This window comes from Helobdella robusta, assembly GCF_000326865.2.
Source record: "Helobdella robusta unplaced genomic scaffold HELROscaffold_3, whole genome shotgun sequence".
Taxonomy (NCBI): Eukaryota; Metazoa; Annelida; class Clitellata; order Rhynchobdellida; family Glossiphoniidae; genus Helobdella; species Helobdella robusta.
In genome coordinates, this window is record NW_008704501.1 from 4,650,652 (window position 1) to 4,674,109 (window position 23,458).

A 23,458-nucleotide genomic window follows, 5' to 3' on the forward strand; every position below is an offset into this window, starting at 1 on the left:
GTATTTATATGGAAATATGCGCCTATACCTACACCAACCTTTTCAAAATGCACTTGGCAAACTGATGAAGGGAATAATAGAAAAAGTTTTTTTTCTCTTGTGTCATCATCTTCCATTCATTTATACGTCTATTCGTTCTATTATCTGTTTGTTTGTTTGTTTGTTTGTCAGTTGTTTGTTTGTTTGTTGGTTGGTAGGTAGGTAGGTTGGCTGGTTTATTTGTATGTTTGTTGGTTTAATTTATTTATTTTGATCATTTATCCAACTGTACATTTATTTGTATATTAATTTGTTAACCCAGGTATTTTCGATCTACCTATTTATTATAAATACGATCACGTTAAGCCAATTCTTTTTTGCTCTTCACTGGCTTTATCAAAGAGTTATTTTCATGTTTAACGGTTTTTAAATGTATTAAGGGAGTTGCCTTGTAAATATTTAATTGGTAGAGTCACTCCTAGAACAATGTCACTGCTGAGTCAAACATTGCGCTCTGACAATTCAGGTTTACTGCTTGTACCCGACGCAAACTTGGCCTTTGGTCGAAGGAATTTCTCCGCAATGGGTCCTGCTGTCTGAAATGGTTTGTCTAGGGACCTTCGTAATCCTGCGTTGTCTGTTATTCAACTTCGTAAAAGGCTGAAACAACATCTTTTTGCCCAAGTTTACCCCTGGTAATGTTTTTCTCTCTCCATTCATTGCATGGCTTTAATGAAATTTTACGCAATTTACTAAGGGCGCTTACAAACACACCAATAATAATAATAATAATCCATCCACAAATTTATTTATCTTTTTATCTATTTATCTGTTCCTATATCTATTTATTTTTCCCTTCATTTATCTATTTATTTGTAAATACATACATTCATTCATCCATTCTATCCGTCACCAATCTATTCATTCATTCTATCCGTCACCAATCTATTCATTCCCACATCCATTTGCCAATCTATTCCATCCATCTAACCATCCATCCATCCATCCATACATCCATCCATCCATTCATTCATTCATCCATCCATTCATTCATTCATCCATCCATCCATCCATCCATTTATTTACATTCATTCCTCAACCAATTCACACCATCCATCCATCTATCCAGGTGAACAGGAAACAGTTTTTTTAGTTGTTGCTTTATATTATTATTATTATTCTTTTTATTATTAATAATACCTGTAGTGCGTATATAACAATTGAGATGAGATAATGATGATGGAGAGAGCGGTTTATTTCGATACTATGTAATCCATGTACTATAGAATGCAACATGTATACAATTCCTTGGTCGTTTGTGTGTGTGTGTGTATGTGTGTGTTGGTTTGTGTGTGCGTGTTTGTTTTTGTTTGTTTGTGTGTTGTTTGTCTGTGTGTGCTTGTTTGTTTGTGTGTGTTTGTTTGTGTTTGTTTGTTTGAGTGTGTGTGGTTTTTTTATTTTATAACAAGTTAAGTTTGATTCATGATTTTTTTAAAACATGTTTATTTTATTGAATGAAAGGGTTTTGGCAAATATTTTTTATTAAACTTTTTTTTACAAAAAAATTAATTGTTCAAAAATTGTTAGATATGCTTCAGTCTTCACAAAAATTTATTCATTTGTTAGCGCATCATATTTACTTATTAAATTTAGACTGACGAAGTTAAACATTTGAAACAATTCCATCCATATTGTTATCGCCAAAAAATTTAACATTTTTCATGAAATTTTCCTTAATTAAAATTAGAAACAAACATTTTAATTATCAATCATTTAAAATCATCACTACAAAAATGATTTCGATATCACATAAAATTATATAATTTGCAGTGAAGTTTTTCAGGTAAGCATGTTTCATTAGATACTATGTTATATTAAATAAAGCACAATAAATTTATCAAATTTATGAAAACTGTTTCTAAAAACTTGTAACAGCATAATCTAATTTTTACAATTTGTGGATGAACGCACACACAAGAACACACACAAGCACACACCGACACACATACACACACAAACAAACAAACACATACAAAGACACGCCAGCTTGAAATGAGCACACAAGCGCACAAACATGCTCAGAATTGCTAGCTTCTCACGGAGTAAGCTGTCTGTATCCATGTTTGCGTTCGTTTGTGCATGCTCCGTTTTCTTCAGCAGCGTAAACGAGCATGGAAAGATGATTATAAATTCCTATTAAAACCGTTTCGAGCATAAATTATATAATTTATTTATTTAATTTCTTGTTCATATCATTCGCGATTGCGTGTTTTATTCCAGTTTTGAAACTGATACGTTTTTCGAATGATTTTTAACCGTTGGGTCAAAATAAAGTGGAATTTTCAATTGGAAGCAAGCTCAAACTTGTTGATGGAAGGATGTTCTCAATTCTAAATTGAAGTTTATCACCGGTTATTTTAGAAATAGAGAATATTTCCGAACTTCTTGAACCAGTACCTCTGAAACGCACACAGCCAAATTTTAAATTCCACAAAAACTGGACTCAGAAAACACTTCTGAGGCAGATCCTTTCAACAACGCCGGCCTCGACGACGACGACAATTTCAAAAGAAGCAAAAAGTTGAAACGTAAGCAAGAAACATCTGGAGGAATAAATCATAGGAAAGCTTCTCGTAGTTCGTCCATGGAGAAGGGGAAGAACTCCGATGAAGTTGTAAATATATTTATCGTCAATTTTTCTGTTTATCATAAATTTGTAATCATATTGTTGTCAATTTTTCATCACTTATCTTTGTGTTATGCCCGATGTCTGTTATATGTATTACCATATTTGCGGTTCAAATAAATTTGTTTAACGAAAAAATTGTATAATAATTTTTTTTTATTAATTATTATGTCGAAAATTAAATAAATATTAATTCAAATTAACTTTACTATAGCATTGGTTGCAAGAGTCATAGTGTCAATAATATATGCCGTCCATCCATTCATTTGATAAGACAACGTGTTTATCATAAAAGCTTTAAAAGTTTGCCCAAAAAAAAATTTTAATCTGGATGTTCAAATATTTTTGGCAACTGTTTTGTACACTTTTAAAAGTTTTTTTGATTTTTTTTAACTTGAACAATTTAAAAAAAATTATAACATTAAAACTTTTGTTTAATTATTTTGATAACTGCGTCGCTAATGGAAACTTTTTAAAGCTCTCAACGTATTCTAGCGCGTTGTGAAATATGCAGGGAAATAAATATTGAATGAAGTAGTACATTTTAAGCATGATTTACTACACATTTTAAACATTATTTTTCGCCTTCATTGATAAAAATTGTTATCATGAATGATGATTTCTCAGGAGTTGGCGGAAGATGATTCCGATGGTAAGAATTGGAAAGGCATCTTGATAGCCCTGTTGGTCATCCTCATCATCTGCTCGCTCGTTGGCCTTGCTATCTTCATCGTATCATTAAGTAATGTCATCATTTTCATTGTCTCATTAAAAAATGTCGCCATTTCAAACCTTTCATTTTGGTGATGTAAACAGTTGATACAATTTTTGTACACATTTTATTGTTCTATATTGTTCAAATTTTTACAACAAGTAAACGTTTAAATATGTTTTTGTTGATATATAATATAACCGAACATCTACAAACACGCATCTCCAAACACAACTTTTTTGTTGTTGAACCTATTAGCGTATCGATTCCGCTAGTCAAATTTTCTTGTTACATTGCAAGAAAATGAAGACGAACGATGATTCGTTAACAATTCGCAACAGAAAACACTGGCAACAGCCTGGGTGAGCCCATCACCTTTGATGACATCTTCAGTGGGAATTTTGACGTTAAAAAATTCAACGGAAGATGGATTGGAGGTCGAAATACAAATATTAAAAATTTATTTTGTATTTATAATTTTTTACAATTTTATCATAATTCTCACAATTTCTATATTTTCACAATTTTTTTTATTAAATTATCCAACGTTTCATGATATACCATATCGTTCTCTTGGTTCATCCTACTTGCCAATTAATTTTTGAGTGCTTTATGAAACTGCTAAACTGCATTTAAACAGATGTGCTAGTGTACAAACATCTTGAATCTGGTGATGTCTACATGTACAATACAGAAACAAACCAAAGCGAAATAATTCTAACTGATAACCAGCTGGTGGGTGGATGATTAATATTTTCAAAAAATAATCGTTTCCTACTGTTCAAAAAATTAAATCAGAAAAAGTCCTATCCAAATAATGCTTGCTGATCAACTGATAATTAATAACAAAGTTATTTATTGTTAATAAAAATTACTTTTTTTCCAATTCATAACACTTGAAAAACTCATTTGCTAGATTTATACAAAAGTAAAATTAAGTCGAAAGAACCAATGGTACTGAACTGACCAGATGAATCGTTTATTAAATTCTGTCGTGATACTTGGTCGATATTATTTTTTGGTTTTGTCTTGTAAAAACGTAAAAATTGTACAACATTTCTACCTGGAAGTGTAAAACAAAATTGTTGAATGACGTTTAGAAATCGTTGGAGAGTGAACAGTTCTGGGTGTCGGCTGATCTTAAATACGTCCTGGTGGCTTATGAAGTCGATCAAGTAGCTTCTTTTTTCTTTTTTATTTCAATTATCTTATTTATTAATTCATTCATTAATTAACTTACTCAATTTTTCATAAATGCTATATAATTAATATATAAATTAACTTTGAACAATTTGTTCCACAGCTGTACAAATATTCATTCAATGCGAAATACAAAATCTTCCCTCGTTTAACTTCTGATAAGTAAGAACTCTTTCACAAATTTTTCAATTTTCTTAATTTTTCATTTTAATATTATCATTTTTCAGTTTCGCTTTTTATTACAACAAAGGTTTGTTAATTACGTCGCTTCATTCAATAATTTGAGACTCTAACGCGGCGTTATTTTCGCAAATATTTTCGCTGAATATACTTATTGTACTTGTTGTCTAATCTGAACCATTAAAGAACATTTAATTTATTTATTTCAAAATATTTGTTAAATTCAATTACTCTTTTTACCAATATTTAAAAATTAATTAGTTAATTAATTAATTAAATGACACAACCTACAGACACCAGCCCATAGAATTTCCTCTCGACAAAAGTCCAGAAAGAGTGTGGAGTACCCGCAAGTTGCAGTACGCGGAGTGGTCCCCGTCTGGACATTCACTGGTCAGTCCACTCATACATCTTACGTTTTTTTTCATTATTTTCCGATCACTCACACATGTACAGTTTGTTTATTTATATACAAATTATAATTTGTTTTTTCTCAAAACAAAAATTGCTTAATGAACTTGTGTACTAACAACGTTGGTTTTTTAGTGGGTTTTATTAGCATTCAAGTAACAAAAGGTTTAGGAAAGTTTGTAAGAACATAAACTGTTTAAAACAAAATAGGGAAGCATGAAAGATAAAATTAAAGTAATGCTTCGTTTCGTCGAACAGTGTGAAACAAATTAATTTGTCAAAAAAATTTCTACCCACTCATCATCATCATCACCACCAGACATTTGTGTACAACAACAACTTGTACTTCCAATCCGAACCATACGTCACTCCAGTTAAGATCAGTGACAACAAGAACACTGACGTCATCTTCACGGCGGTTCCTGATTGGCTCTACGAAGGTGGGTTTCTTACAAATTTTGTTTTAATGAATTGAAAATGTTGAAGTTATCGCATTTACGCGTTTAAAAAATACGTTTATGTTTTTTAGCACATTTCGTTATTTATTTCTATTACTTATGAACATTTTAAAATACAACTTTAGTTGGTGTATAACACTCTGTAACACATTTGATAACATGAGCAAAATTTAACTAATTTTTATGTTTGAAATAGTATTTATTGATAATAGTATGAATTTATTTTTTAATTTTTGTTTGAAAAATGTTAACACGGATTTGGATTTATACGATTACAAAAAATTGAACTCAACTCTTCCATTCAATCGCAGAAGAAATTTTTTATAGTGGTAAGGGTCACTGGTTGTCTCCAGACAACAAAAACGTCGCCTACATCCAACTGAATGAGACCAACGTGAACATGCAGACGATCACGAGGTACGACGGACAGGAGACCTTCTACGACGACTACGTCAAACTCTACTATCCAAAAGTTTGCATCTTCCACATTTTAGTTCTTTGCTTTTTAATAAATGCTTGTTAATGGTTTTTCAAATTTTCTAAATTTTGGTAGTAACTTTACTGGCACATATGTTGTGTAATAATAGCCTATTGTACCATTTTTACCATTTCCAGGCAGGAGAATTGAGAGAAGGCAACAATCCGACCATCAAGTTGTACGTGGCTGACACCTCCAACGTCAAATCAGTTCACCGCCTCATTTCTCCTCCAAGCGAGTTCACCAGCATGTCGGTTGATTGCTTTTTTCATTCACTTTTTATCATTTAAAACATAATTTCATTCTAATCAATCTGTCTTTTTCAGTAAGTGTTTTCAAAGTTTTTATTTATATTAAATTTTTAATTTGTAAAGATTAAAAGCTTAAACGAAAATTTACAAACACATTGTCTATTTTTAATTAAATTAAAATGCCGTGGTCTTATTTTGAAGCGCAACATTTTAATGCGTTTATGCAGACGTACATTAAAGGGACAAAATGTAACTGCTCTAATAAGTTCTCATTGGTAACTTCTGAAAAAGATATTAGAATAATTTATTAACAAATATTTAAAACAATGATGAAAAACGAAAAAAGTGAGCACTACATAACGATGGTGAAGTGGCAAGACTCAAAACATTTGATGATCACCTGGTCCAATCGTGCCCAGAACAAATCAATCATCATCGTTTGCAATGTTGACTCTATTGATTGCAGGCAGGTCTGCTATTTGTCGTGTGTCTGTATGTTTGTCTGGCTGTCTGACTGTCTATTTGTCTGGCTGTCTGTTTCAAAAAATTGGTTAATTGTTTGTTTCAATGCTCATTTTTACAATAAAATACATTTTCTGTTTACAATTTAATCTTAATTTCTTCATCCTGTAAACAGAATCTCGTGGAAAACCAGCACCAAGGCAGAGGATGGGTAGTTGTGGTTGGTTCTTGTTCATCTGGTCGTTGTTTTTCCTCTCAGTTGTCTTGCTTGTCTATGATGTTGTTATTGTCTGCGATATTTTGACTTACAACATGCTTGCGTTTCTTGCAAGTTTGAAGTTATTCTTTACAAATGGTGATATTTCAAACACTGAACAACAGGACAACATCCAGCTGATCAACAACAACCAGTATTATGCATTCATCTCGTCAAAACTCGTCAGTCAGTCAGGATATTGGAAACATGTTGCCCTCGCTTCTGCCTCTGTTAGTTTCTTGAAATAATATATGTTAGGATGAATTACAAACACACACACACGGAATAATATGAAATAATAAAAATATCTGATGAAAAACAAAATTTCAGATGAATTCAGATGAACACAAAGTTTTCCTGACGGATGGTCCTCGCGAAGTGTTTGAAATCGTCGGTCATGACGATGAAACCAAGACCTTGTTAGCCAGTTTTCATTAAAAAATTTCTATCAGTGACCTCTGTTTTTTTTGTCATAAAACTACATAAAAGAATGTTATCGCTGAAAAAACTATCCCATCATTTCTCAACATGCATAACCCATTAGATATTACACTGGAACGGACGGAGACCCCAGGCACAAATTTTTGTACAGGTTGTTACTATTTAACTACTCTTGAACGAAATTTCATTTTTGAGACATATTCCAAATTTAATGAATGAAAAAATTAATTTTATAAACAGATGTTGAACGATTTAATAACAAACTCCACAAACAGTCTGAAGCTGCCGAACGATATCAAAGAACTGCGACAAATCCAGCAGCCGAGCGTGCATCACGACATTTCAGACATCAACGACAACCACAACCACAGCAAGGGTAGATTGAAAGTGGAACGTCTGACGAACGCGACTGCTTGCAAGTTCGTCCACGTAGACTTCAGTGCATCTGGAAAGTTCTACATCGAAACCTGCTTGGGCCCGCACGTTCCAGTGGTTACACTTAGAAACACCATGAATAATGAAGGTTCACGCAAAATTTAATGTCTTATAATTTCTATTAATAGTGATGGAAATTCTTGTAATTTTTTCTGAGTTTCTTAATAAAAAGTTAGGAGAACATATAAATAAAAAAAACTTCACAAGACAAATTTTGAGTAAATAAATAATATTCAAATTTAAATTAATAATTAAAAAACAGTCAAAGTGTTGGAAAGTAACAAGGAGCTGATCAAGAAACTTGCGAGCAAGGCACTGCCCAAGAAGCAGTACTGCAAAGTTAAAGTTGATGATGGCATTGGTCAGTGAGTGAACGCGATTATAACAGTAAATAAAATTATAAGTTTATTTCATCTAATTATTTGCAACTTAATTGCATCTGCAGAGATGTATGGTCAGTTCTTCCTACCACCAAACGCACACAAAGAACTTTACCAGTACCCTCTCATCATCAACGTGTTAGTCTTTCAATACGTTACAATATATATATGCACAAATATATATATATATATATATATATATATATATATATATATATATATAGTGTAAAAAGTTTATAATTACATTAAAAAAATTATTTTGTTTTTTAATTTTAATATTTTCATTGCATTTAAGAAAAATTTCTGATTAAGGTAAAAAAAAGTTTTTTTGATTGAAAGTTACGGAGGGCCAGGAAGTCAGCAGGTAACAGAGGAGTTCAAACTTGATTGGCTGACGTACCTGAGCAGTGCGGAGAATGTTGTCGTGGCCTCGTTCGATGGTCGGGGAACTGGTGGCCGAGGTGATGCCTACCTCCACGAAATCTACCACAAGTTGGGCAGCATCGAAGTCGAAGACCAGATGAAAGGAGCTGAGTCAGTGTGAAGTTACAAATTGACTTTCCCTAAGATAATATTATGTGAATGTACATGATTTTAAATGTTTCACTAAATAATGACCTAACAGTTTCCTTTTTGAAGAAATTCTACACAAATTTTTTTTGTTATTTTTGCTTAAGTATTTTATTTTCAATGTTTTGAGGCATGAAAACATTCTTTGAATTAGGTTCATGAAGACGATGTCTAACATAAACAAAGACAGGATAGCAATATGGGGATGGGTGCGATTTCTTTCACAATATTATTTTTTACACTTTCAACATAACCTAATTATAATCACTCACAACGACATCAATCAACCATCAAGTCGTATGGTGGCTTTGTCGTTGGACACGTTCTAGGAGACAAGGACGACGATGAATTCAAGTGTGGCATCGCGGTAGCTCCCGTGACAGACTGGAGATATTACGGTTTGCTATTCAATCTGTTTTAAAATATAGTTTTTTAAATTTGATTGAAATTAATTAAAAGCAGTCGCAGAATTGTCTCTTTTTCAATGTTTCAACAGACACTGTATACACGGAAAGATACATGGGGAGGCCAACAAGCTCGGATAACTATATTGGATATGATGTTGGCTGTTGTTTTGTTATGCGCTGTTATATGCTTCTTCACATCTTCTATATTTTTTATTTATGCTATCATTAAGAAAAACTTACGCGAAATGTTTTTAAAGTTGTGATTGCATGGTTTTTGAGTATCATGTGAATGTGATTCGGTTGTAAGTTGGAGGACGGGCTTTAAACCATTATCAGCAAGGTGCAACCAAATAATGACGATCCACAAAACTGGCTGCAAATTTTTTTAATTGTTGCCGATCGTGCTAACTAAAATAAATAACTGCATGTAGTAATCAAAATTGTTTAACATTCTGCCAGAGCGCAAATGTCTCCCGGAAGGCCAAATACTTCAAGAATAAAAAATTTCTTCTGATACATGGCACAGCTGATGGTCAGTAATTCGATGAAACAAATCTTTATTTTCTGATATTTAATTGCGTTAATTAATAAAACATTGAATTCTTATTTAACAATTCATAAATTTATACCTGAATGAGTGTTATGTGAGTGTTGGTGGGTTTATTTAATATTTTTTAATTATAATAAAATTAATTTCGCCCATGATATTTTGTTTACACTTGTTTGAAAGCAACAAACAAAAGGATATTTAAATATCTTTTTATATTTCAACGCCAGACAACGTACATCTGCAACACAGCATGCGTCTGATGAAAGCACTCGCCGAAGCCAAGGTCATGTTCCAAAGTCAAATATACCCGGATAAAAATCACATGTTGGGTGGACGGTCAACAACAAAACATTTGTACAAAACCATGGTCAACTTCCTCAAAGATGACTGTTGGAGTGACGCAAAGATGTTACAACTGGAATCGAAACATCTCGAAGGAAATCAGAAGCAGAAAGGAAAGTCGTGAGTTTCACTTGAGTCTGGTACTCCTTCATCGTAAGTCGATGCGAGAAAGACTTGGATGAGGTTACCAAGATGGGGAAGCTTGCACGTCCGTCGGAGATCTGAATAAGTTTCATTTCATTCAGCTCTTAGATGTACTGTTGCTAAATTTGATAAAATGCAAAATATACAAACTTGGTAAAAATTCATTTATTTCATTTTGTTCATCTCTCAATGATATTCAAACATTATTTTATTGTAACAAGATGTAAAGGTTCGTTAAGTTTTCAATAGTGGTCGATTGGACGATGATTCAAAGTCCTTTAAAACTTACTTAGTAGTCATTTCTTAGTATGTAATACTTGAAATTTGTCAATTAAATTGATAATTAACTTGATTTGTTATATTTTGATAACTTGAAATTATCATAATCAATTATCAACAAACCAAGATATTCGTATAGCCATACGAATGGCCGACTCAAATATTTTTTGGGTTTCAACTTTGCATATGATCACATTGACGCTACAATTACATTGATTTAAACGTCTTTCTTTTCCAAATATCTGATATTTTGACTATTTGGTCTAAAAAATTACAATAATCCTCTAAACATTCAGCGTCAAAACTTTGCTTCCAAATTTATCTTTAGGTACGTACATACATTCCATTAATAAACACATTTTTTAGTACGAACTGTATTTTTATTTGAATAATTCAATAGCAAGGTTTGTGATATTAAAACGTCAGTCTTTTTTTTCACATAAAAAATTCTGATAGTTTTTTTGCTTCATTCAAACTAATTGCATCTGCGAAATTATTTTGAAAGCTGAGACGTAAAAATTAATAAACTACCAATTATTTTTGTGACCAATTTTTTTTGAAAATGATTTGTTAAATTATGTTAGTTAATTATTGATATCATTATTATACTATTATTATTTATTAATAAATAATTAATTTGTCATAAAATATTGAAATCTCATACCATTTCGTAAAACCATGTACAGTAATTTGCTAACTTTTTAACTATCAATTTAATATTCATTATTTGTATTTAAAATGCTGTTAAACCACTGATAGTTTAATATCTCTGCAGTAAAATTGAAATGATAAAATAATAATAAGGAAAAAAAAGAATAATAATATTATTACATTTTTCTCAACTTTTTCTTGTCAAAATGTATAATTTTATATTTACAATTGTGGTTTGGAGTGCATAAATGTTGTAATTTTTTATCTATGAATTTTCCATATAATTTGGTAAAATAATGTTGAATGATATTCACGAAAACACACAAACGAAAACCTGGCATTTCATGTTGATTTGCTGAAAGAAAAAATAATTTTTTTAGTTACCCATTTTTTAACACGCAGTAGGTGTAAGAAAGGCAATGATCAAATGAGTTCTTGCTTAAGAATGAGAACTTTGTTGTAGGTTTTGATTCTCTGTAAACAAAATATATTTAAATGATGTTTAACTCTGTAGTAACCGAGAATCAACAAAATAATGTTCAAAAACATTCAAAAAACATTCAAAAAATTATAGCTTTTTTTACAGAAGCTTCAGCTTTTAAACCAGGAATCACAGTGGAAGAATTGTGAATAATCCGATAAAACTGGTCATGCCAAAAAACATTTTTCAACTAATTTTTGTACAGAATGACTTCAATTTTTCATTATCTGGTTACATGATGGTGACCAAATCTTTAAATAATTGGTTAATAATTAATAAGAGAATACTACCAACATTTTATTGGCAATTAGTGACTCTCTCTAAGTTCATCAAAATGAATGTAATTGCTCTGCTTATGTTTGTACGCCTGCAATCATTTGCTTGGCAGTTATTAGTTAAAAACGGATTTTAAAGTTTTTAAGTTTATTCGTTAGTCTACTATATCTACTCAACTTATTCTAATTGCCAGAAGTACATATGTACTTGGTTACCTACGTATGGATCGAAAAATATTCTGAAAAAACTAAACTTTGTGTCTTCAAAAAGAGAAACAATCTCACTTCACTGTCTGTTATTATTTACAAGTATATATTTGTTTCATTTTTGATAACAACGATATAGGTTTTCTCAGCCTAAAAAATCTTTCAAAGTAAATGGCGCTTGAAACTTAGCTTGTGTTTCCACAAAAATTAATACAGGGATATACTTTCAACAATCTCTAATCAGATCAAATTAGGACTTTCAAAATATAAATGTTCATCATTTAAGTTTAATGAACTAACTTAAAAAAAACTTCAATGAGCAATAAAGTTTTGTAATAATAATATTATTATTAATAATACTTTCTGAGCTCAAAAATAAAAAAAATAATTAATAGAATGATACTAAGTAAAGTTACAACTAGACAAAAGAATTTTATGGTAGTAACAATGCGTACCTGATGAATGGTAAGCATACCACACATACTAAAGCCCATTGTCTGTGCTTATTGAATAGTCTGTACAGAAATAACTTTTACTGGTAGATGTCACGACAAAACTTTTCAACGTTAATCGTTTTACGTAAAGATATTTCATGTAGATTTGAATAACGTAAACTATCAAACATTTATAATGAATGTTTTACTTAAATTAATCTTTGCAGTTTTCTGCTTTTTCAACAATTTATCGAAAATCGATACATTAGGTATTTTCTTTTATTATTTTACAAAGTTTAGAAAATATGTTGTGAGAATAATTTTTGACAGGCTATCAATGTTGTGGACTGTTTGAAATCGACAGCAGAGGTTCAGTGGTCGTGGAGGCAAGCAGGCCGATCGTCCCTGCCTTCTATGAGGGGATCATCTTTCGATCTTGCAACACAAACCCATTCGCCGTGCAACTGTGGGATTGCTTGTCCGACCTGTCGTCATGCGTTCTCAAATGGCAGTTCGTCGTCAATCCGACGATGAAGGACTCCGAGAAGGTCAGGCAGTTGTTTGAATGAATATTTCGAACTGTGTCAATCGTTGAATCACACATCGTTAATGAATTGCACAATTCGACCTGAGTGTTAATAAATTGAAAACATTTGCGATTTTACATTATATTCCAGCTGTTGCGGATATCATCTTTAAATTCCTTGCACCAATTGTAATAATACCTGATGTCAACGATGACATCGCTCCCAGTAAAGCTTATAATGAGAAGAACCTGATGGGCTAATCCTAGTATGAAATGTTTCATGTTAAGCTTTTATGATTTTTTACTGTAAAATTTAAATTAGCTCTGGTCCGCAAGCCCTTAAATAAATTCAATGTTCAAGAATATAAAAAATATGTAATGTAATTTGTCGTATGTACTAACTTAGTTTTTTTAGAAGAGTTTAACTTTTAATTTCTTGAATTTTACATTTTTTGAAACTTTCGTGTCAATCAATTCAAACAAACGGAACCTAAAATCTGTAATAAAAGAAGCTGAAAACAAGTGGTTAGGTTTAAAATAGTAGTAAATTTAAACTTGTGTGGAGGTATGGAATGTTAGATGATCGACGTTGAGATAAGACTAAGAGGTGTGTGTGTCTGCAAGAATGCGTTTGCAAGTATTATTTTCATATATGTATATGACAAAATAATTTTTTTAACCGAAGCAATTTCACACTAATGAAACGAACAAAAACAGGTTACTCTCAGTCCCGGAGTGAACATCTTAGCATCTTATAGAGTCGGCTTCTTCACGCCAATGAACTCTCAACTGTCAGTACCCTACGGAGTTGATTCGTCCTTGGCTTACATGTCAGAAAGTGTTGACGACTTCAACAGTTTCAGTGAACTGACAGTAGGAGCAACAATCAATATGAAGTCACTTACATGGACTCGGTCGTTTGCCAAGTCATTCATCTTCTGTAGGACACAAGGTACGTACACCAGCTTCATCAATCTCAACTTAACCGTAATAATCAGAAATTGTTTTGAAATGAACAAATACTAGAAACGATTTAGCATAAGTTTCTTCTGTCAACATCTAAGCACCATACATCGCAAAACTAGCTAATTTGTTAACTTAAACCATTTTGCTCCTTCCAGATTGTTCAGATGTTCCTCCAGATGCCATGGTCAGTTGTAATACAAATGTGTATAACAATACAATACATCCAATCATACATATACGGCATAACGTCCACTCATATCACCGTAACATCACAAGACAACATACACGCTTTTATGAATGTGCATTATAGCGCAAAAAAATATTCATATTCATATTGTTCATATTGTTTGCTGACAGGCATCCATAATGCCAGTTAGAGACAATCCAAGCCAACCACCTGAGGGCCAGTGTTGTGGTGGGTACAAGAAAAAATTTAATAAAATGATAAAATGAAATATGACTAACACATAATTACAAAATAATAATAACGATTAACGCATATTCAAAACATTTGAAGATATTTTAAAACTTTAAAAATCATTAATAGCCCAAGCCCAATGCAACTCAAGTCTCAGCATCAACAAGATACAGACCAACACAGAACTCATAAACACGTTAACAAAAACAATTGACGAACTCGAAACATTGATAAAGACGATCAGCATCAGTTAGTTTAAACACTAACTATAAAATCTCCAAACTTATTAACTGATAAAAAAATATTCTCCACAGCCAACTACACTCCTGCCAGATGTCCGCAGAATTTTGTACCTGGTGAGTATGGATTGAGATCTTGTTACCTCGTGGTTAGAGAAAAGTTCAGTTTCTCTGAAGCTGCTCTCTTCTGTAGGGACAGTTCAGAATCAACTATTGTTCAAATTAACACGCTGCAGGAAAACAATTTTCTGTCCAACTTGACGCAAATGAGCTGTGAGTTTTTAGATTGAAAATCCAGTTTTTTCATTAATCTTTGTGAGCATATTGAATACTGAAATAAAACCACTTAAAATGAATGTGAAAAAATTTCAGCAAACAATCAGGAGGAATTCTTCTGGATGGCAGCCATGTACGAGCTACAAAACAACCAATGGTTCTGGTACGACAGCAACTTGGAAACAAAATCGCCAATAACATATTCCAACTGGGACAGAGGAATAAAACCAGTTGGTCAATCAGTCGATGATGTTTGCAGTAACTTCGACGTTAAACTCTCTCCAGCACAAGGGACCTGGGTGAAAAAATTCTGCACTGAGAAGAACTATTTCATTTGCGAGTTTCCCAAGGAATGTGATTAAGAGGTTTTTTTCTAACATTATACTGGAACACACAGATGACAATTCAATATTAATATGCATTAAAACTCGGCAATAAAAAAACGTTATTGAAATACGATTTCAGTTAATTTATGTTTATTTGCAAGCTTTGAAAACTTTATAAACTGGTGAACATTTTTTATCCAACAATAAAATGAGCTTTCATTGGGCATGTTGAAAAATTTTGTGAGACGCTTCAATGCTTTAGGAAATAAATAAATATTATTAAACCAGATTTATTGAATGAATTACAAATCACATACTTTAAATTCATCATCCAATAATATAATATAAGGTGAACGAACGTTCTCATTTCACATGTTCAAAATATTAAGGCTAGCAGTACAAAACTCAACAAACGTTTTTATACTGATTTTAATGATAACTGTAGATATTCATTCATTTCATTAAAAAAATACGAATTTAAAAAAGGTTATTTCATATAAACGGTGACGAGGACATCATTACCTCAGCAAATTAGGATTTTGTTTTTTAGAATTAACAGACGTGGATGATGATGACGACGACAACGGTTTAGTATTTGTACAGGTGTTTTTGATACAATTTTTATTGGATGCCAGGGTTGTGCCAGATGAATTGACTGCTGATCTATAAGCGAACAAATAAAAAATTTAACTACAACAAATAAATTAACAGAAATACATGAAACAGCTTTGTAAGAGTAAGAATGTAAATGAAAAACAATGCAAAGCATTGAAATTTACTTATTTATTTAATAAATAAATAAAAAAAATAAAATTACAAACCCTTCAAGACCATCGGAGGGGTAGGTGTCATCAGCTGACCCCATGATCCTCAATCTCGCCTTTGCATATGCGGCTTCTCTTTCTTCAATTGTACGAACAGGCTTGCTGGCAACCATAGACCTAACAAGAAATATTATGTAAATGTTAAACATCATTAACCTCTCTATAATGCTTATATTCTGATAGTTCAAAATTCATTTGTTTCAAAATTTTCAAATAAAGACATGAACGATATTATTGAATTCAATATCAATAAAACCAATATTCTAAAGAAGATGCCAAATATATTAATTTATTTATTTGGCCGCCCAAAATGTTCTGGTGAATAATTAATAAGAATGAAAGTTTATCGGGATCATTTACTACTTTAATGATGGCGTAGACTGACTCTGAGTTGTATCTCTTCTAAGAATTCGGATGGCTGGTTTGTTCGTTGTCAAGATTGTTGCCGTGGTGGAAGAGAAGGAAGATTGATCAAATGCATTATTTATTTTCTGCTCCTCAACTTTGCTTACTAATTTTTCTAACTGCTTATTTAGTTCCTGAATATCGAATAAATAAATTTTATTCAAAATAAATAAAAACGTTAACCAATAAACTAAAATATTAAATGAAAATATAAGATAATTTTTAAATGTTAATACAAGTTGTATTAGATAAGCACTACAGCGACACGTCATTACATTACATAGCAACTTTAAAAAAAACAAATAAACATAAGTATAACATGCCAACAATTTGAAACGAAACTGTGTGGAAAATGCCTCAACAAATTTTAACAACCTTGAATTATCTTCAATTATTGATTATTGAAATAATAAAGAACACTATATAATATATATGTGTTGCTGGGTGGAAACTATTAAAAATTTAAGCAAAGGAGATATATAGGCAGGTCATTTACTTATTCTTAATATAATATTCAATAACAACTTTTATAGTTTTTACACTTTAAATTAAATATTAAAACATAATTAAATTAAAAAGAACAAGCATGCTGATTAATTTGCATTAGTTAGATTAGTTATTATATTATTTTTATTTTAATACATTCTTAAGTTTGTTAATTAATAAAACTAATTGAGTAATGTAATAATACTTATATAATAATAATATAATAATTATAATACATTTCAAAATTAACAAAGGTGGTAGAGATACAAAGTAAAATGTAACAGTGTAGCTATGTAGTATTATCCATTAGTACCTTTGTAATTATAATTACAAGCAAGCAAAAAAGTAAAAATTTGTCAGTGCTTGTCATGATCATTTTATTTATTGAATTGGAAGGAATTTAAATTAATTGAAGCTGAAGTGAATTAATGAATTTATTTTTATTTTTTTACATTTTTATTCAGCTAAAAATTCTAATTTTTAAAACATTGAGACCGTATGATCATCCAGAGCCTCCCAGTTGTCAGCCGCATCACTATCATCTGCCATCTTTCGAAATAAATCTGTACAAAACTTTAAAATGAGAAGCAGATAATTTCAAGAGTTTCTACCACCGTTCATTTTAATTTTCAAAGTTCGGAGCTATTAAAAAAAATAATAACTTTTTTTACATTTTAGGATTCAGCTAACGGCCGAACGAAACATACAAACATAGTGAATCATTTCACAGGATCATTTAGGCTGGCGCTTGCCCACATATTCTCTGAGTATTACACGTTTATTATATGATTTTTTATCACTGTACACATAATAGCGTTCATAAAACATTTAAAAATTCATTCAAGTGCATCAATTTCTTTTGTAAATATGAAATCTTATTGGGCATTTTTTATTTAATCAAACAATCAATCTAAACAAAACGTCTTCAGTCAGTCACTTAACGAGTGGCTGAGGTCGATGGACCAATTAATCATGTCACTTTCCAAAATCTCCTTCTGTTTTGAGCATGAAATTATATAATTCAATGGTTTTGAGTCTCGGCAGGCTTCCAAACTTTTTACTACCAGCTTCTTTTTCTCACTGAAATAGTTTTAATCTATCAAGCATCAGTTATTTTTTTATAAGCACGACAAACGGGTCAAATCATTTTAGTTTATCCGATTTAAAATATTACAATGTTTTTATTTCCCTACAAAATCACCAGCTGGCATTAAATTTTTGAAATACATTTTTTTATTTTAAAAATAATTCAAGGACTTCACTCATTCATTTGACAAACGCCTTCCAGGCCACCAAATCCAATCATGTCATTCAGTTAGCGGATCAATACCGTCAAAAAGACTGAGTTCCATCACAGTTCGGCAAAAACTATTTTTATCATGACCATTTTTTGGCTATTTCCAATATAAAAAATATAGAACAATATATTTATGAAAAGAAAGACACATAAAATTTTATTCTGAAAAAATTATATTTGTAGATATTTTTGCACTTTACTAATTATTTATCAACATGCTTAACCAAATAAATTATATTGAAAATAGAATATATATTAATAAAAAATTAAATATTAAAATGAATGTAGCCATTTCAAGAAACTTTACAATAATTTTGCAATAGAGACGGCTTTTCGATTTCTAAATTGCACCTTTGTCTCACTTGTTCTTCAAAATATGTTTAAGGTTAGTTTAATATTAAATATAATTATTGATATTATAAAAATCATTCATAGCCAATGGGAAAATTTTACTTATAAGGAACACAAAATGTGGCTAACCGGCCAGTTCTCGTTGTCCGATGGCTACCAAGCCCTCAAATAATTTTTTTATCGGGTTTTCATTTTTCTCAAGACTGTGGTACCAAATCAGAAGTAATCTGTATCCGTGTTCTTTGTAACTTTCATTACCTTTCGTTGTATTTACGATGTTAACAAGGAAATGGCGTTGTGAGCGTTATTTATATTGAAAGATGGTGAAAGTCGTTGTTTTAACGTGAAAAGTCATGTTTTTGAATAGAAAACTAGTTCCCCCCCGTTAAAATGTTGGCCCCCTGAGACGGAAATCTCCCTCCCCGGCCACCAAGTTTTGTGTAAATTCCCTCCCTTCCCTATAGGTCATTAGTTTTTGTTGAAAAATCTATCCCTTTCCCCGGTCATCGACTTTTTTTAAAATTCCGCCACCCCGGTCGTCAACTTTTTTGAAAAATTGTTTCATTATTTTTCAAAACCTTACGCCCCACGTAAAATTTATTTAGATCCGCCACTAGATGTTTATGTCAATGATTTTGATAAATAATTTTTAACAAATTGTATGTCCATTTCTAATCTTATAACTAAAAGTTAATTAAAAAATTTTGAACAGACCTGTGTACTGATGTTCAATTGCTTTGATGTGGTTGTCTGTAAATTGCCAATGTTTTGCCAGCATTTTCCAATCATTTGGTTTCAATTGTTTGGTCGCAAGTTTCCAGAAAACACTTTTTAAATAATCCGAGACTTCGTTGTGAGCGGTTGCCGAGTGAGACATCCTCGTCTTTGAGCTGTTCATCAAACAGTTGTTGTCGTTTGTTGCCTTTTTTAGAGTTGGCAATAATTTCATTATCATAATTTCACCATAACGCATTTAGAATCAAAATATCAAATTTCAAACTCATTCTGATTTTGGCGAAGACTAATTTGATTTGAACAGTATCATATTGAAAAATGTGTTATCAAACAAAACGGCATTCTGAATGAACTTCACATTTGCGAGGGCGGAATATGATCCTGTGAATGCGTTGCAGCTCGTCTTATAGAAACAATAATGATGCAGCTGGCACTGTGTAACGTTTGACAAATTCTCTTTATCGCAGCACTGATCATGTTCAGCTTTGATGATCATGTCAACGATTCCAATCAAGCTGCCACGTGAGGCGATGCCTAACGCTGTCTTACCACTCTGAAATATATCAGGCACTTTTTATGATGAAATAGATTTAAAAGTTTTAAAATTTGGCTGATCAAATCAAAATAAAACAAAATTTGCTTGAATACTGTGTTAACTTGGAAATAATGAATTGTAGTGGGAGACTACTTTTTCTTGAATGTGGAGGTCGGCACCTGCGTGCAACAACACGTCAACCACTTCCACGCTTGCTTTCTCAACTCCAATGTGCAGAGGTGTCTGAAGTCTCTAATGTATATATTTGCATATGCAGTTTATGCGTTTGATGTCTATTGCATATTCAAAATTAAATACTATTAAAAGCATTGATTTAATTCTTTATACTTATTTTATTTTTAAAAAGTAGGATTATGACACTTTTAAAATTTAAAAAAGATGAACAAATTAGTCAAAGTAGAATTTTAAAATTTTTTGTGAGCTAACATTATTTTGAGCATTGATGTTGCAGTGATTGCTTATGAGTAGCTGAACCACGTCAGCACTTGAAGATGATGATGCGATGTGCAGGGCAGTGTTTCCTTGCTGGCCGGTGGTGGTGATCAAAATTTTATCATTAACATCATCCATTTGTCATCAATGGATGAATCAGATTTTTTATTGTAGGATATGTTTATCGTTTTGTTTCTGAATCAAACTTTTTGTGATTTCATCTTTAAAAATGTACTTTCAAATTTATTGTTACAACTTACATTTTAACAGAATTAATTAATCAGCCCTACCGAATTTTTTGCGTTGACATTGGCTTTGTGTTGTATCAAGCAGTTGGTCAGGTTGATGTCATTGTGCACAACGGAAGCCATGAGAGGTGTCGACATTTTCTAACGAATAAATGTTGAATACTTATTCAATTGTTTTAAATAAATAACGTTAATATGTAAATGATGTAACAAAATAGACACAACTGCATGAAAGTTGGGATAATTTAACAAAAATAAATAAAAATAAAGAAAATGTTAAAGACCTTAACCATACAATTAACTGAAACCACAAAACTATATTAAATGAGACGAATAAAAATAGCGTACAATGTTTTCAGCGTTGACATCAGCCCCGTTGTTCAACAAAAACTGGACAATCTTTGGATGGTCATTCTCAGCCGCCGAGTACAGAGGCGTGTTGCCCTCCTAGGATCAACGTTAACTCAATTATGGTATTTCTTTAAAATTCCTCATTTGCGCTATTTTTTATTTATCTGTCATATACAATTTGATAAAAGGGAATAATTTAAAAAAAATCACAAAAATGAAAACTTAAACATATTGAAAGGACGAAAATATACATAGTCTTTGTCGTTGACATCTTTCACGAGCGGCAACAGTAGCTTCATTGTTTCAATATATCCCAATTTCGCAGACAAATGAAAAGCAGTCTGGCCGGCCTTCGCAAAAAGTTATTATTTTCCGTTTATAATGTCATGTTATGCTGTCAGATTTTATCGATCTACCTTATTTTTGCTGTTTATGTTGAAACGTATTTCGTTTATTCTGTCGTGAAAATCCGAGTGTTCCTTTTTCGTGGCGAAGTTCAGGCCGTATTTCTCCTAAAAATTTTGCATTAAATCAAACATCAAATCAAAAATAGATTAATAAACATGAAGTAACCTTATTGGCCGGTTTCTCACTGATGATATCGATGAGAAAATCGATGACTTGAATTTGATTGTTGAGAGCCGCGCAGTGAATTAGATTCATGCCATGCTAACCAGTTAGTAAAAGTAAAATTTGTTATTAATACTCTGTTATTATTATTTATTTATTTCATTATAATTTTATAAAAAATTAAAAAAAAAGACTTACAACGTTAGTGAACGAGACGTTAATTCCTCTTTTCATCAGCTCGATTATTACGTTGACATGTCCAAACCAGGAGGCCCACAACAAACCAGTCATACCGTGCTGTGTGCAAGTGTGGTTGTATGTCTTTGTGGTTGTGTGAATGATTTTGTGGTTGTGTGTATGTTTTTGTGGTTGTGTGTATGTTTTTGTGGTTGTGTGTAGCTATATTTTTGTATTTAAGTGTTTTTGTTGTATTCTTGTTAGTATGTTTTCTGTTGCACTCAAAAACAACTTAAAAATCATTATTTGTTTTTGCAATTGATGAATTCATTCAACTTTTTAATTGTAATAAATATTTATTTTAGCATTTTCAGCAAGTCATTTCTAAATAAACTATCTCATATGATAAATCAATTGGCGGAGTTTTAATTTGGTAAATGCTACATCAACGTTTGAAAGCGGTAATCACAGTACGTAACTTGAGCAAAATAACATCAAAAAGCAGCAAAAATGTAACTAAAACAGTAATGATTAACTTTATCATTTGCATCGTAGTCGGCTCCAGAATCAAGTAGTTGGTTAACAATTTGATCGTGACCATTGGCAGAGGCGTAATGCAACCCGCTTCTGTCCATCTGCGGCGTATATTGTTCCATATTTATTTCATTTCAACATGCGCGCGTGTATGATTTTATTTAATTAAGAAATGCTAATAATATGCCTGATAAAAGGATTTAAAAAATTGGATAATATGCTAATAGAATTCGTAAAACTATTTTACTTGGTCCCTGCTATTAACATCTTCATTTTCTGAAAGAAGTCTTTTCAAAAGATCAAGATCGTTCGTTCGGCACGCTTCCAAAAAACTTGATTCCGTTTTCATGAGCACTGAATCGTCAATTTTCACCAGATATTTGATTGTTATTTACCAGAAGATGTGTGCATTAAATTAAAATATTAAATGTTCAGGAGTATTTATTTTCAAAAAAATTTCAAAATATGGTTTTAAGCTTACTTTCGTGACTTTTGATGAGACTGGCGATAGGGATTTCGCAACTCTGCGTGTTGATTGTTTTCAACGAATCGTCCATACTGGACCTCATCACTGAATTCGTTCGGGAAATGTAATTATTCTCCATCTAGGCGGCCGATGTTCCAACAACGTAACAATTGCAGGAGTTCACATAATAATAAGGAATTTATTACACAAATTTCTTTCACGCTTGGTAAACATTCGCTGCTAAAACAGTAAAATGTACTTGTGTTTTGGAATTATGATCGCAAGAGATACGCAAACGTACGACGTGTGGCACAACTGATGGTACAAACGACACCCTGCCAACTGCTGCAGCACGTTAGCATTGCACGCCGTCGCTCCTTGAAATCATTAGAATAATAGTATAATGAACTGCTTCAAGCTCCTTCAATCTATATTATAAGTATATGTATTTTACGCTTTATTTTGCTAAATTAGCTTTTTGAAAACTTATAATTAATAAAATTCTTCATCCATTTTATTATGTGATTAAAGATTTAAACATATGATTTACAACATTGTTTTTTCATTGCTTTCATAGTATCCTTTCTATCTTATGCCTTATCATGC

The 23,458-nt window shown here is 31.7% G+C and overlaps 3 protein-coding genes across 3 annotated transcripts; 1 reads left to right on the top strand and 2 right to left on the bottom strand.

Annotated features, from left to right (window-relative positions):
• Nucleotides 1–2,053: 2,053 nt before the first annotated feature.
• HELRODRAFT_161459 (hypothetical protein) lies at nucleotides 2,054–15,456 on the top strand (the record flags this gene model as incomplete). Its single annotated transcript, XM_009021376.1, has 31 exons — nucleotides 2,054–2,081; nucleotides 2,487–2,650; nucleotides 3,293–3,407; nucleotides 3,719–3,814; nucleotides 4,018–4,112; nucleotides 4,478–4,552; nucleotides 4,681–4,739; nucleotides 5,051–5,150; nucleotides 5,488–5,608; nucleotides 5,938–6,098; nucleotides 6,242–6,354; nucleotides 6,702–6,825; nucleotides 7,199–7,303; nucleotides 7,404–7,492; nucleotides 7,618–7,665; nucleotides 7,790–8,037; nucleotides 8,212–8,310; nucleotides 8,395–8,467; nucleotides 8,669–8,863; nucleotides 9,054–9,108; nucleotides 9,195–9,297; nucleotides 9,396–9,460; nucleotides 9,766–9,838; nucleotides 10,084–10,318; nucleotides 13,034–13,217; nucleotides 13,913–14,147; nucleotides 14,317–14,345; nucleotides 14,519–14,576; nucleotides 14,709–14,828; nucleotides 14,894–15,091; nucleotides 15,191–15,456. 31 exons carry the CDS (start codon nucleotides 2,054–2,056, stop codon nucleotides 15,454–15,456), a joined length of 3,729 nt encoding a protein of 1,242 aa, XP_009019624.1.
• A 482-nt stretch (nucleotides 15,457–15,938) lies between these two features.
• HELRODRAFT_161460 (hypothetical protein) lies at nucleotides 15,939–17,684 on the bottom strand (the record flags this gene model as incomplete). Its single annotated transcript, XM_009021377.1, has 4 exons — nucleotides 15,939–16,083; nucleotides 16,242–16,361; nucleotides 16,608–16,783; nucleotides 17,631–17,684. The coding sequence occupies 4 exons, from the start codon at nucleotides 17,682–17,684 to the stop codon at nucleotides 15,939–15,941; spliced, it is 495 nt and encodes a 164-aa protein (XP_009019625.1).
• A 1,223-nt stretch (nucleotides 17,685–18,907) lies between these two features.
• HELRODRAFT_66160 (hypothetical protein) lies at nucleotides 18,908–22,508 on the bottom strand (the record flags this gene model as incomplete). Its single annotated transcript, XM_009021378.1, has 6 exons — nucleotides 18,908–19,041; nucleotides 19,498–19,673; nucleotides 19,953–20,071; nucleotides 20,207–20,305; nucleotides 21,103–21,198; nucleotides 22,389–22,508. 6 exons carry the CDS (start codon nucleotides 22,506–22,508, stop codon nucleotides 18,908–18,910), a joined length of 744 nt encoding a protein of 247 aa, XP_009019626.1.
• Between the last annotated feature and the right edge of the window lie 950 nt (nucleotides 22,509–23,458).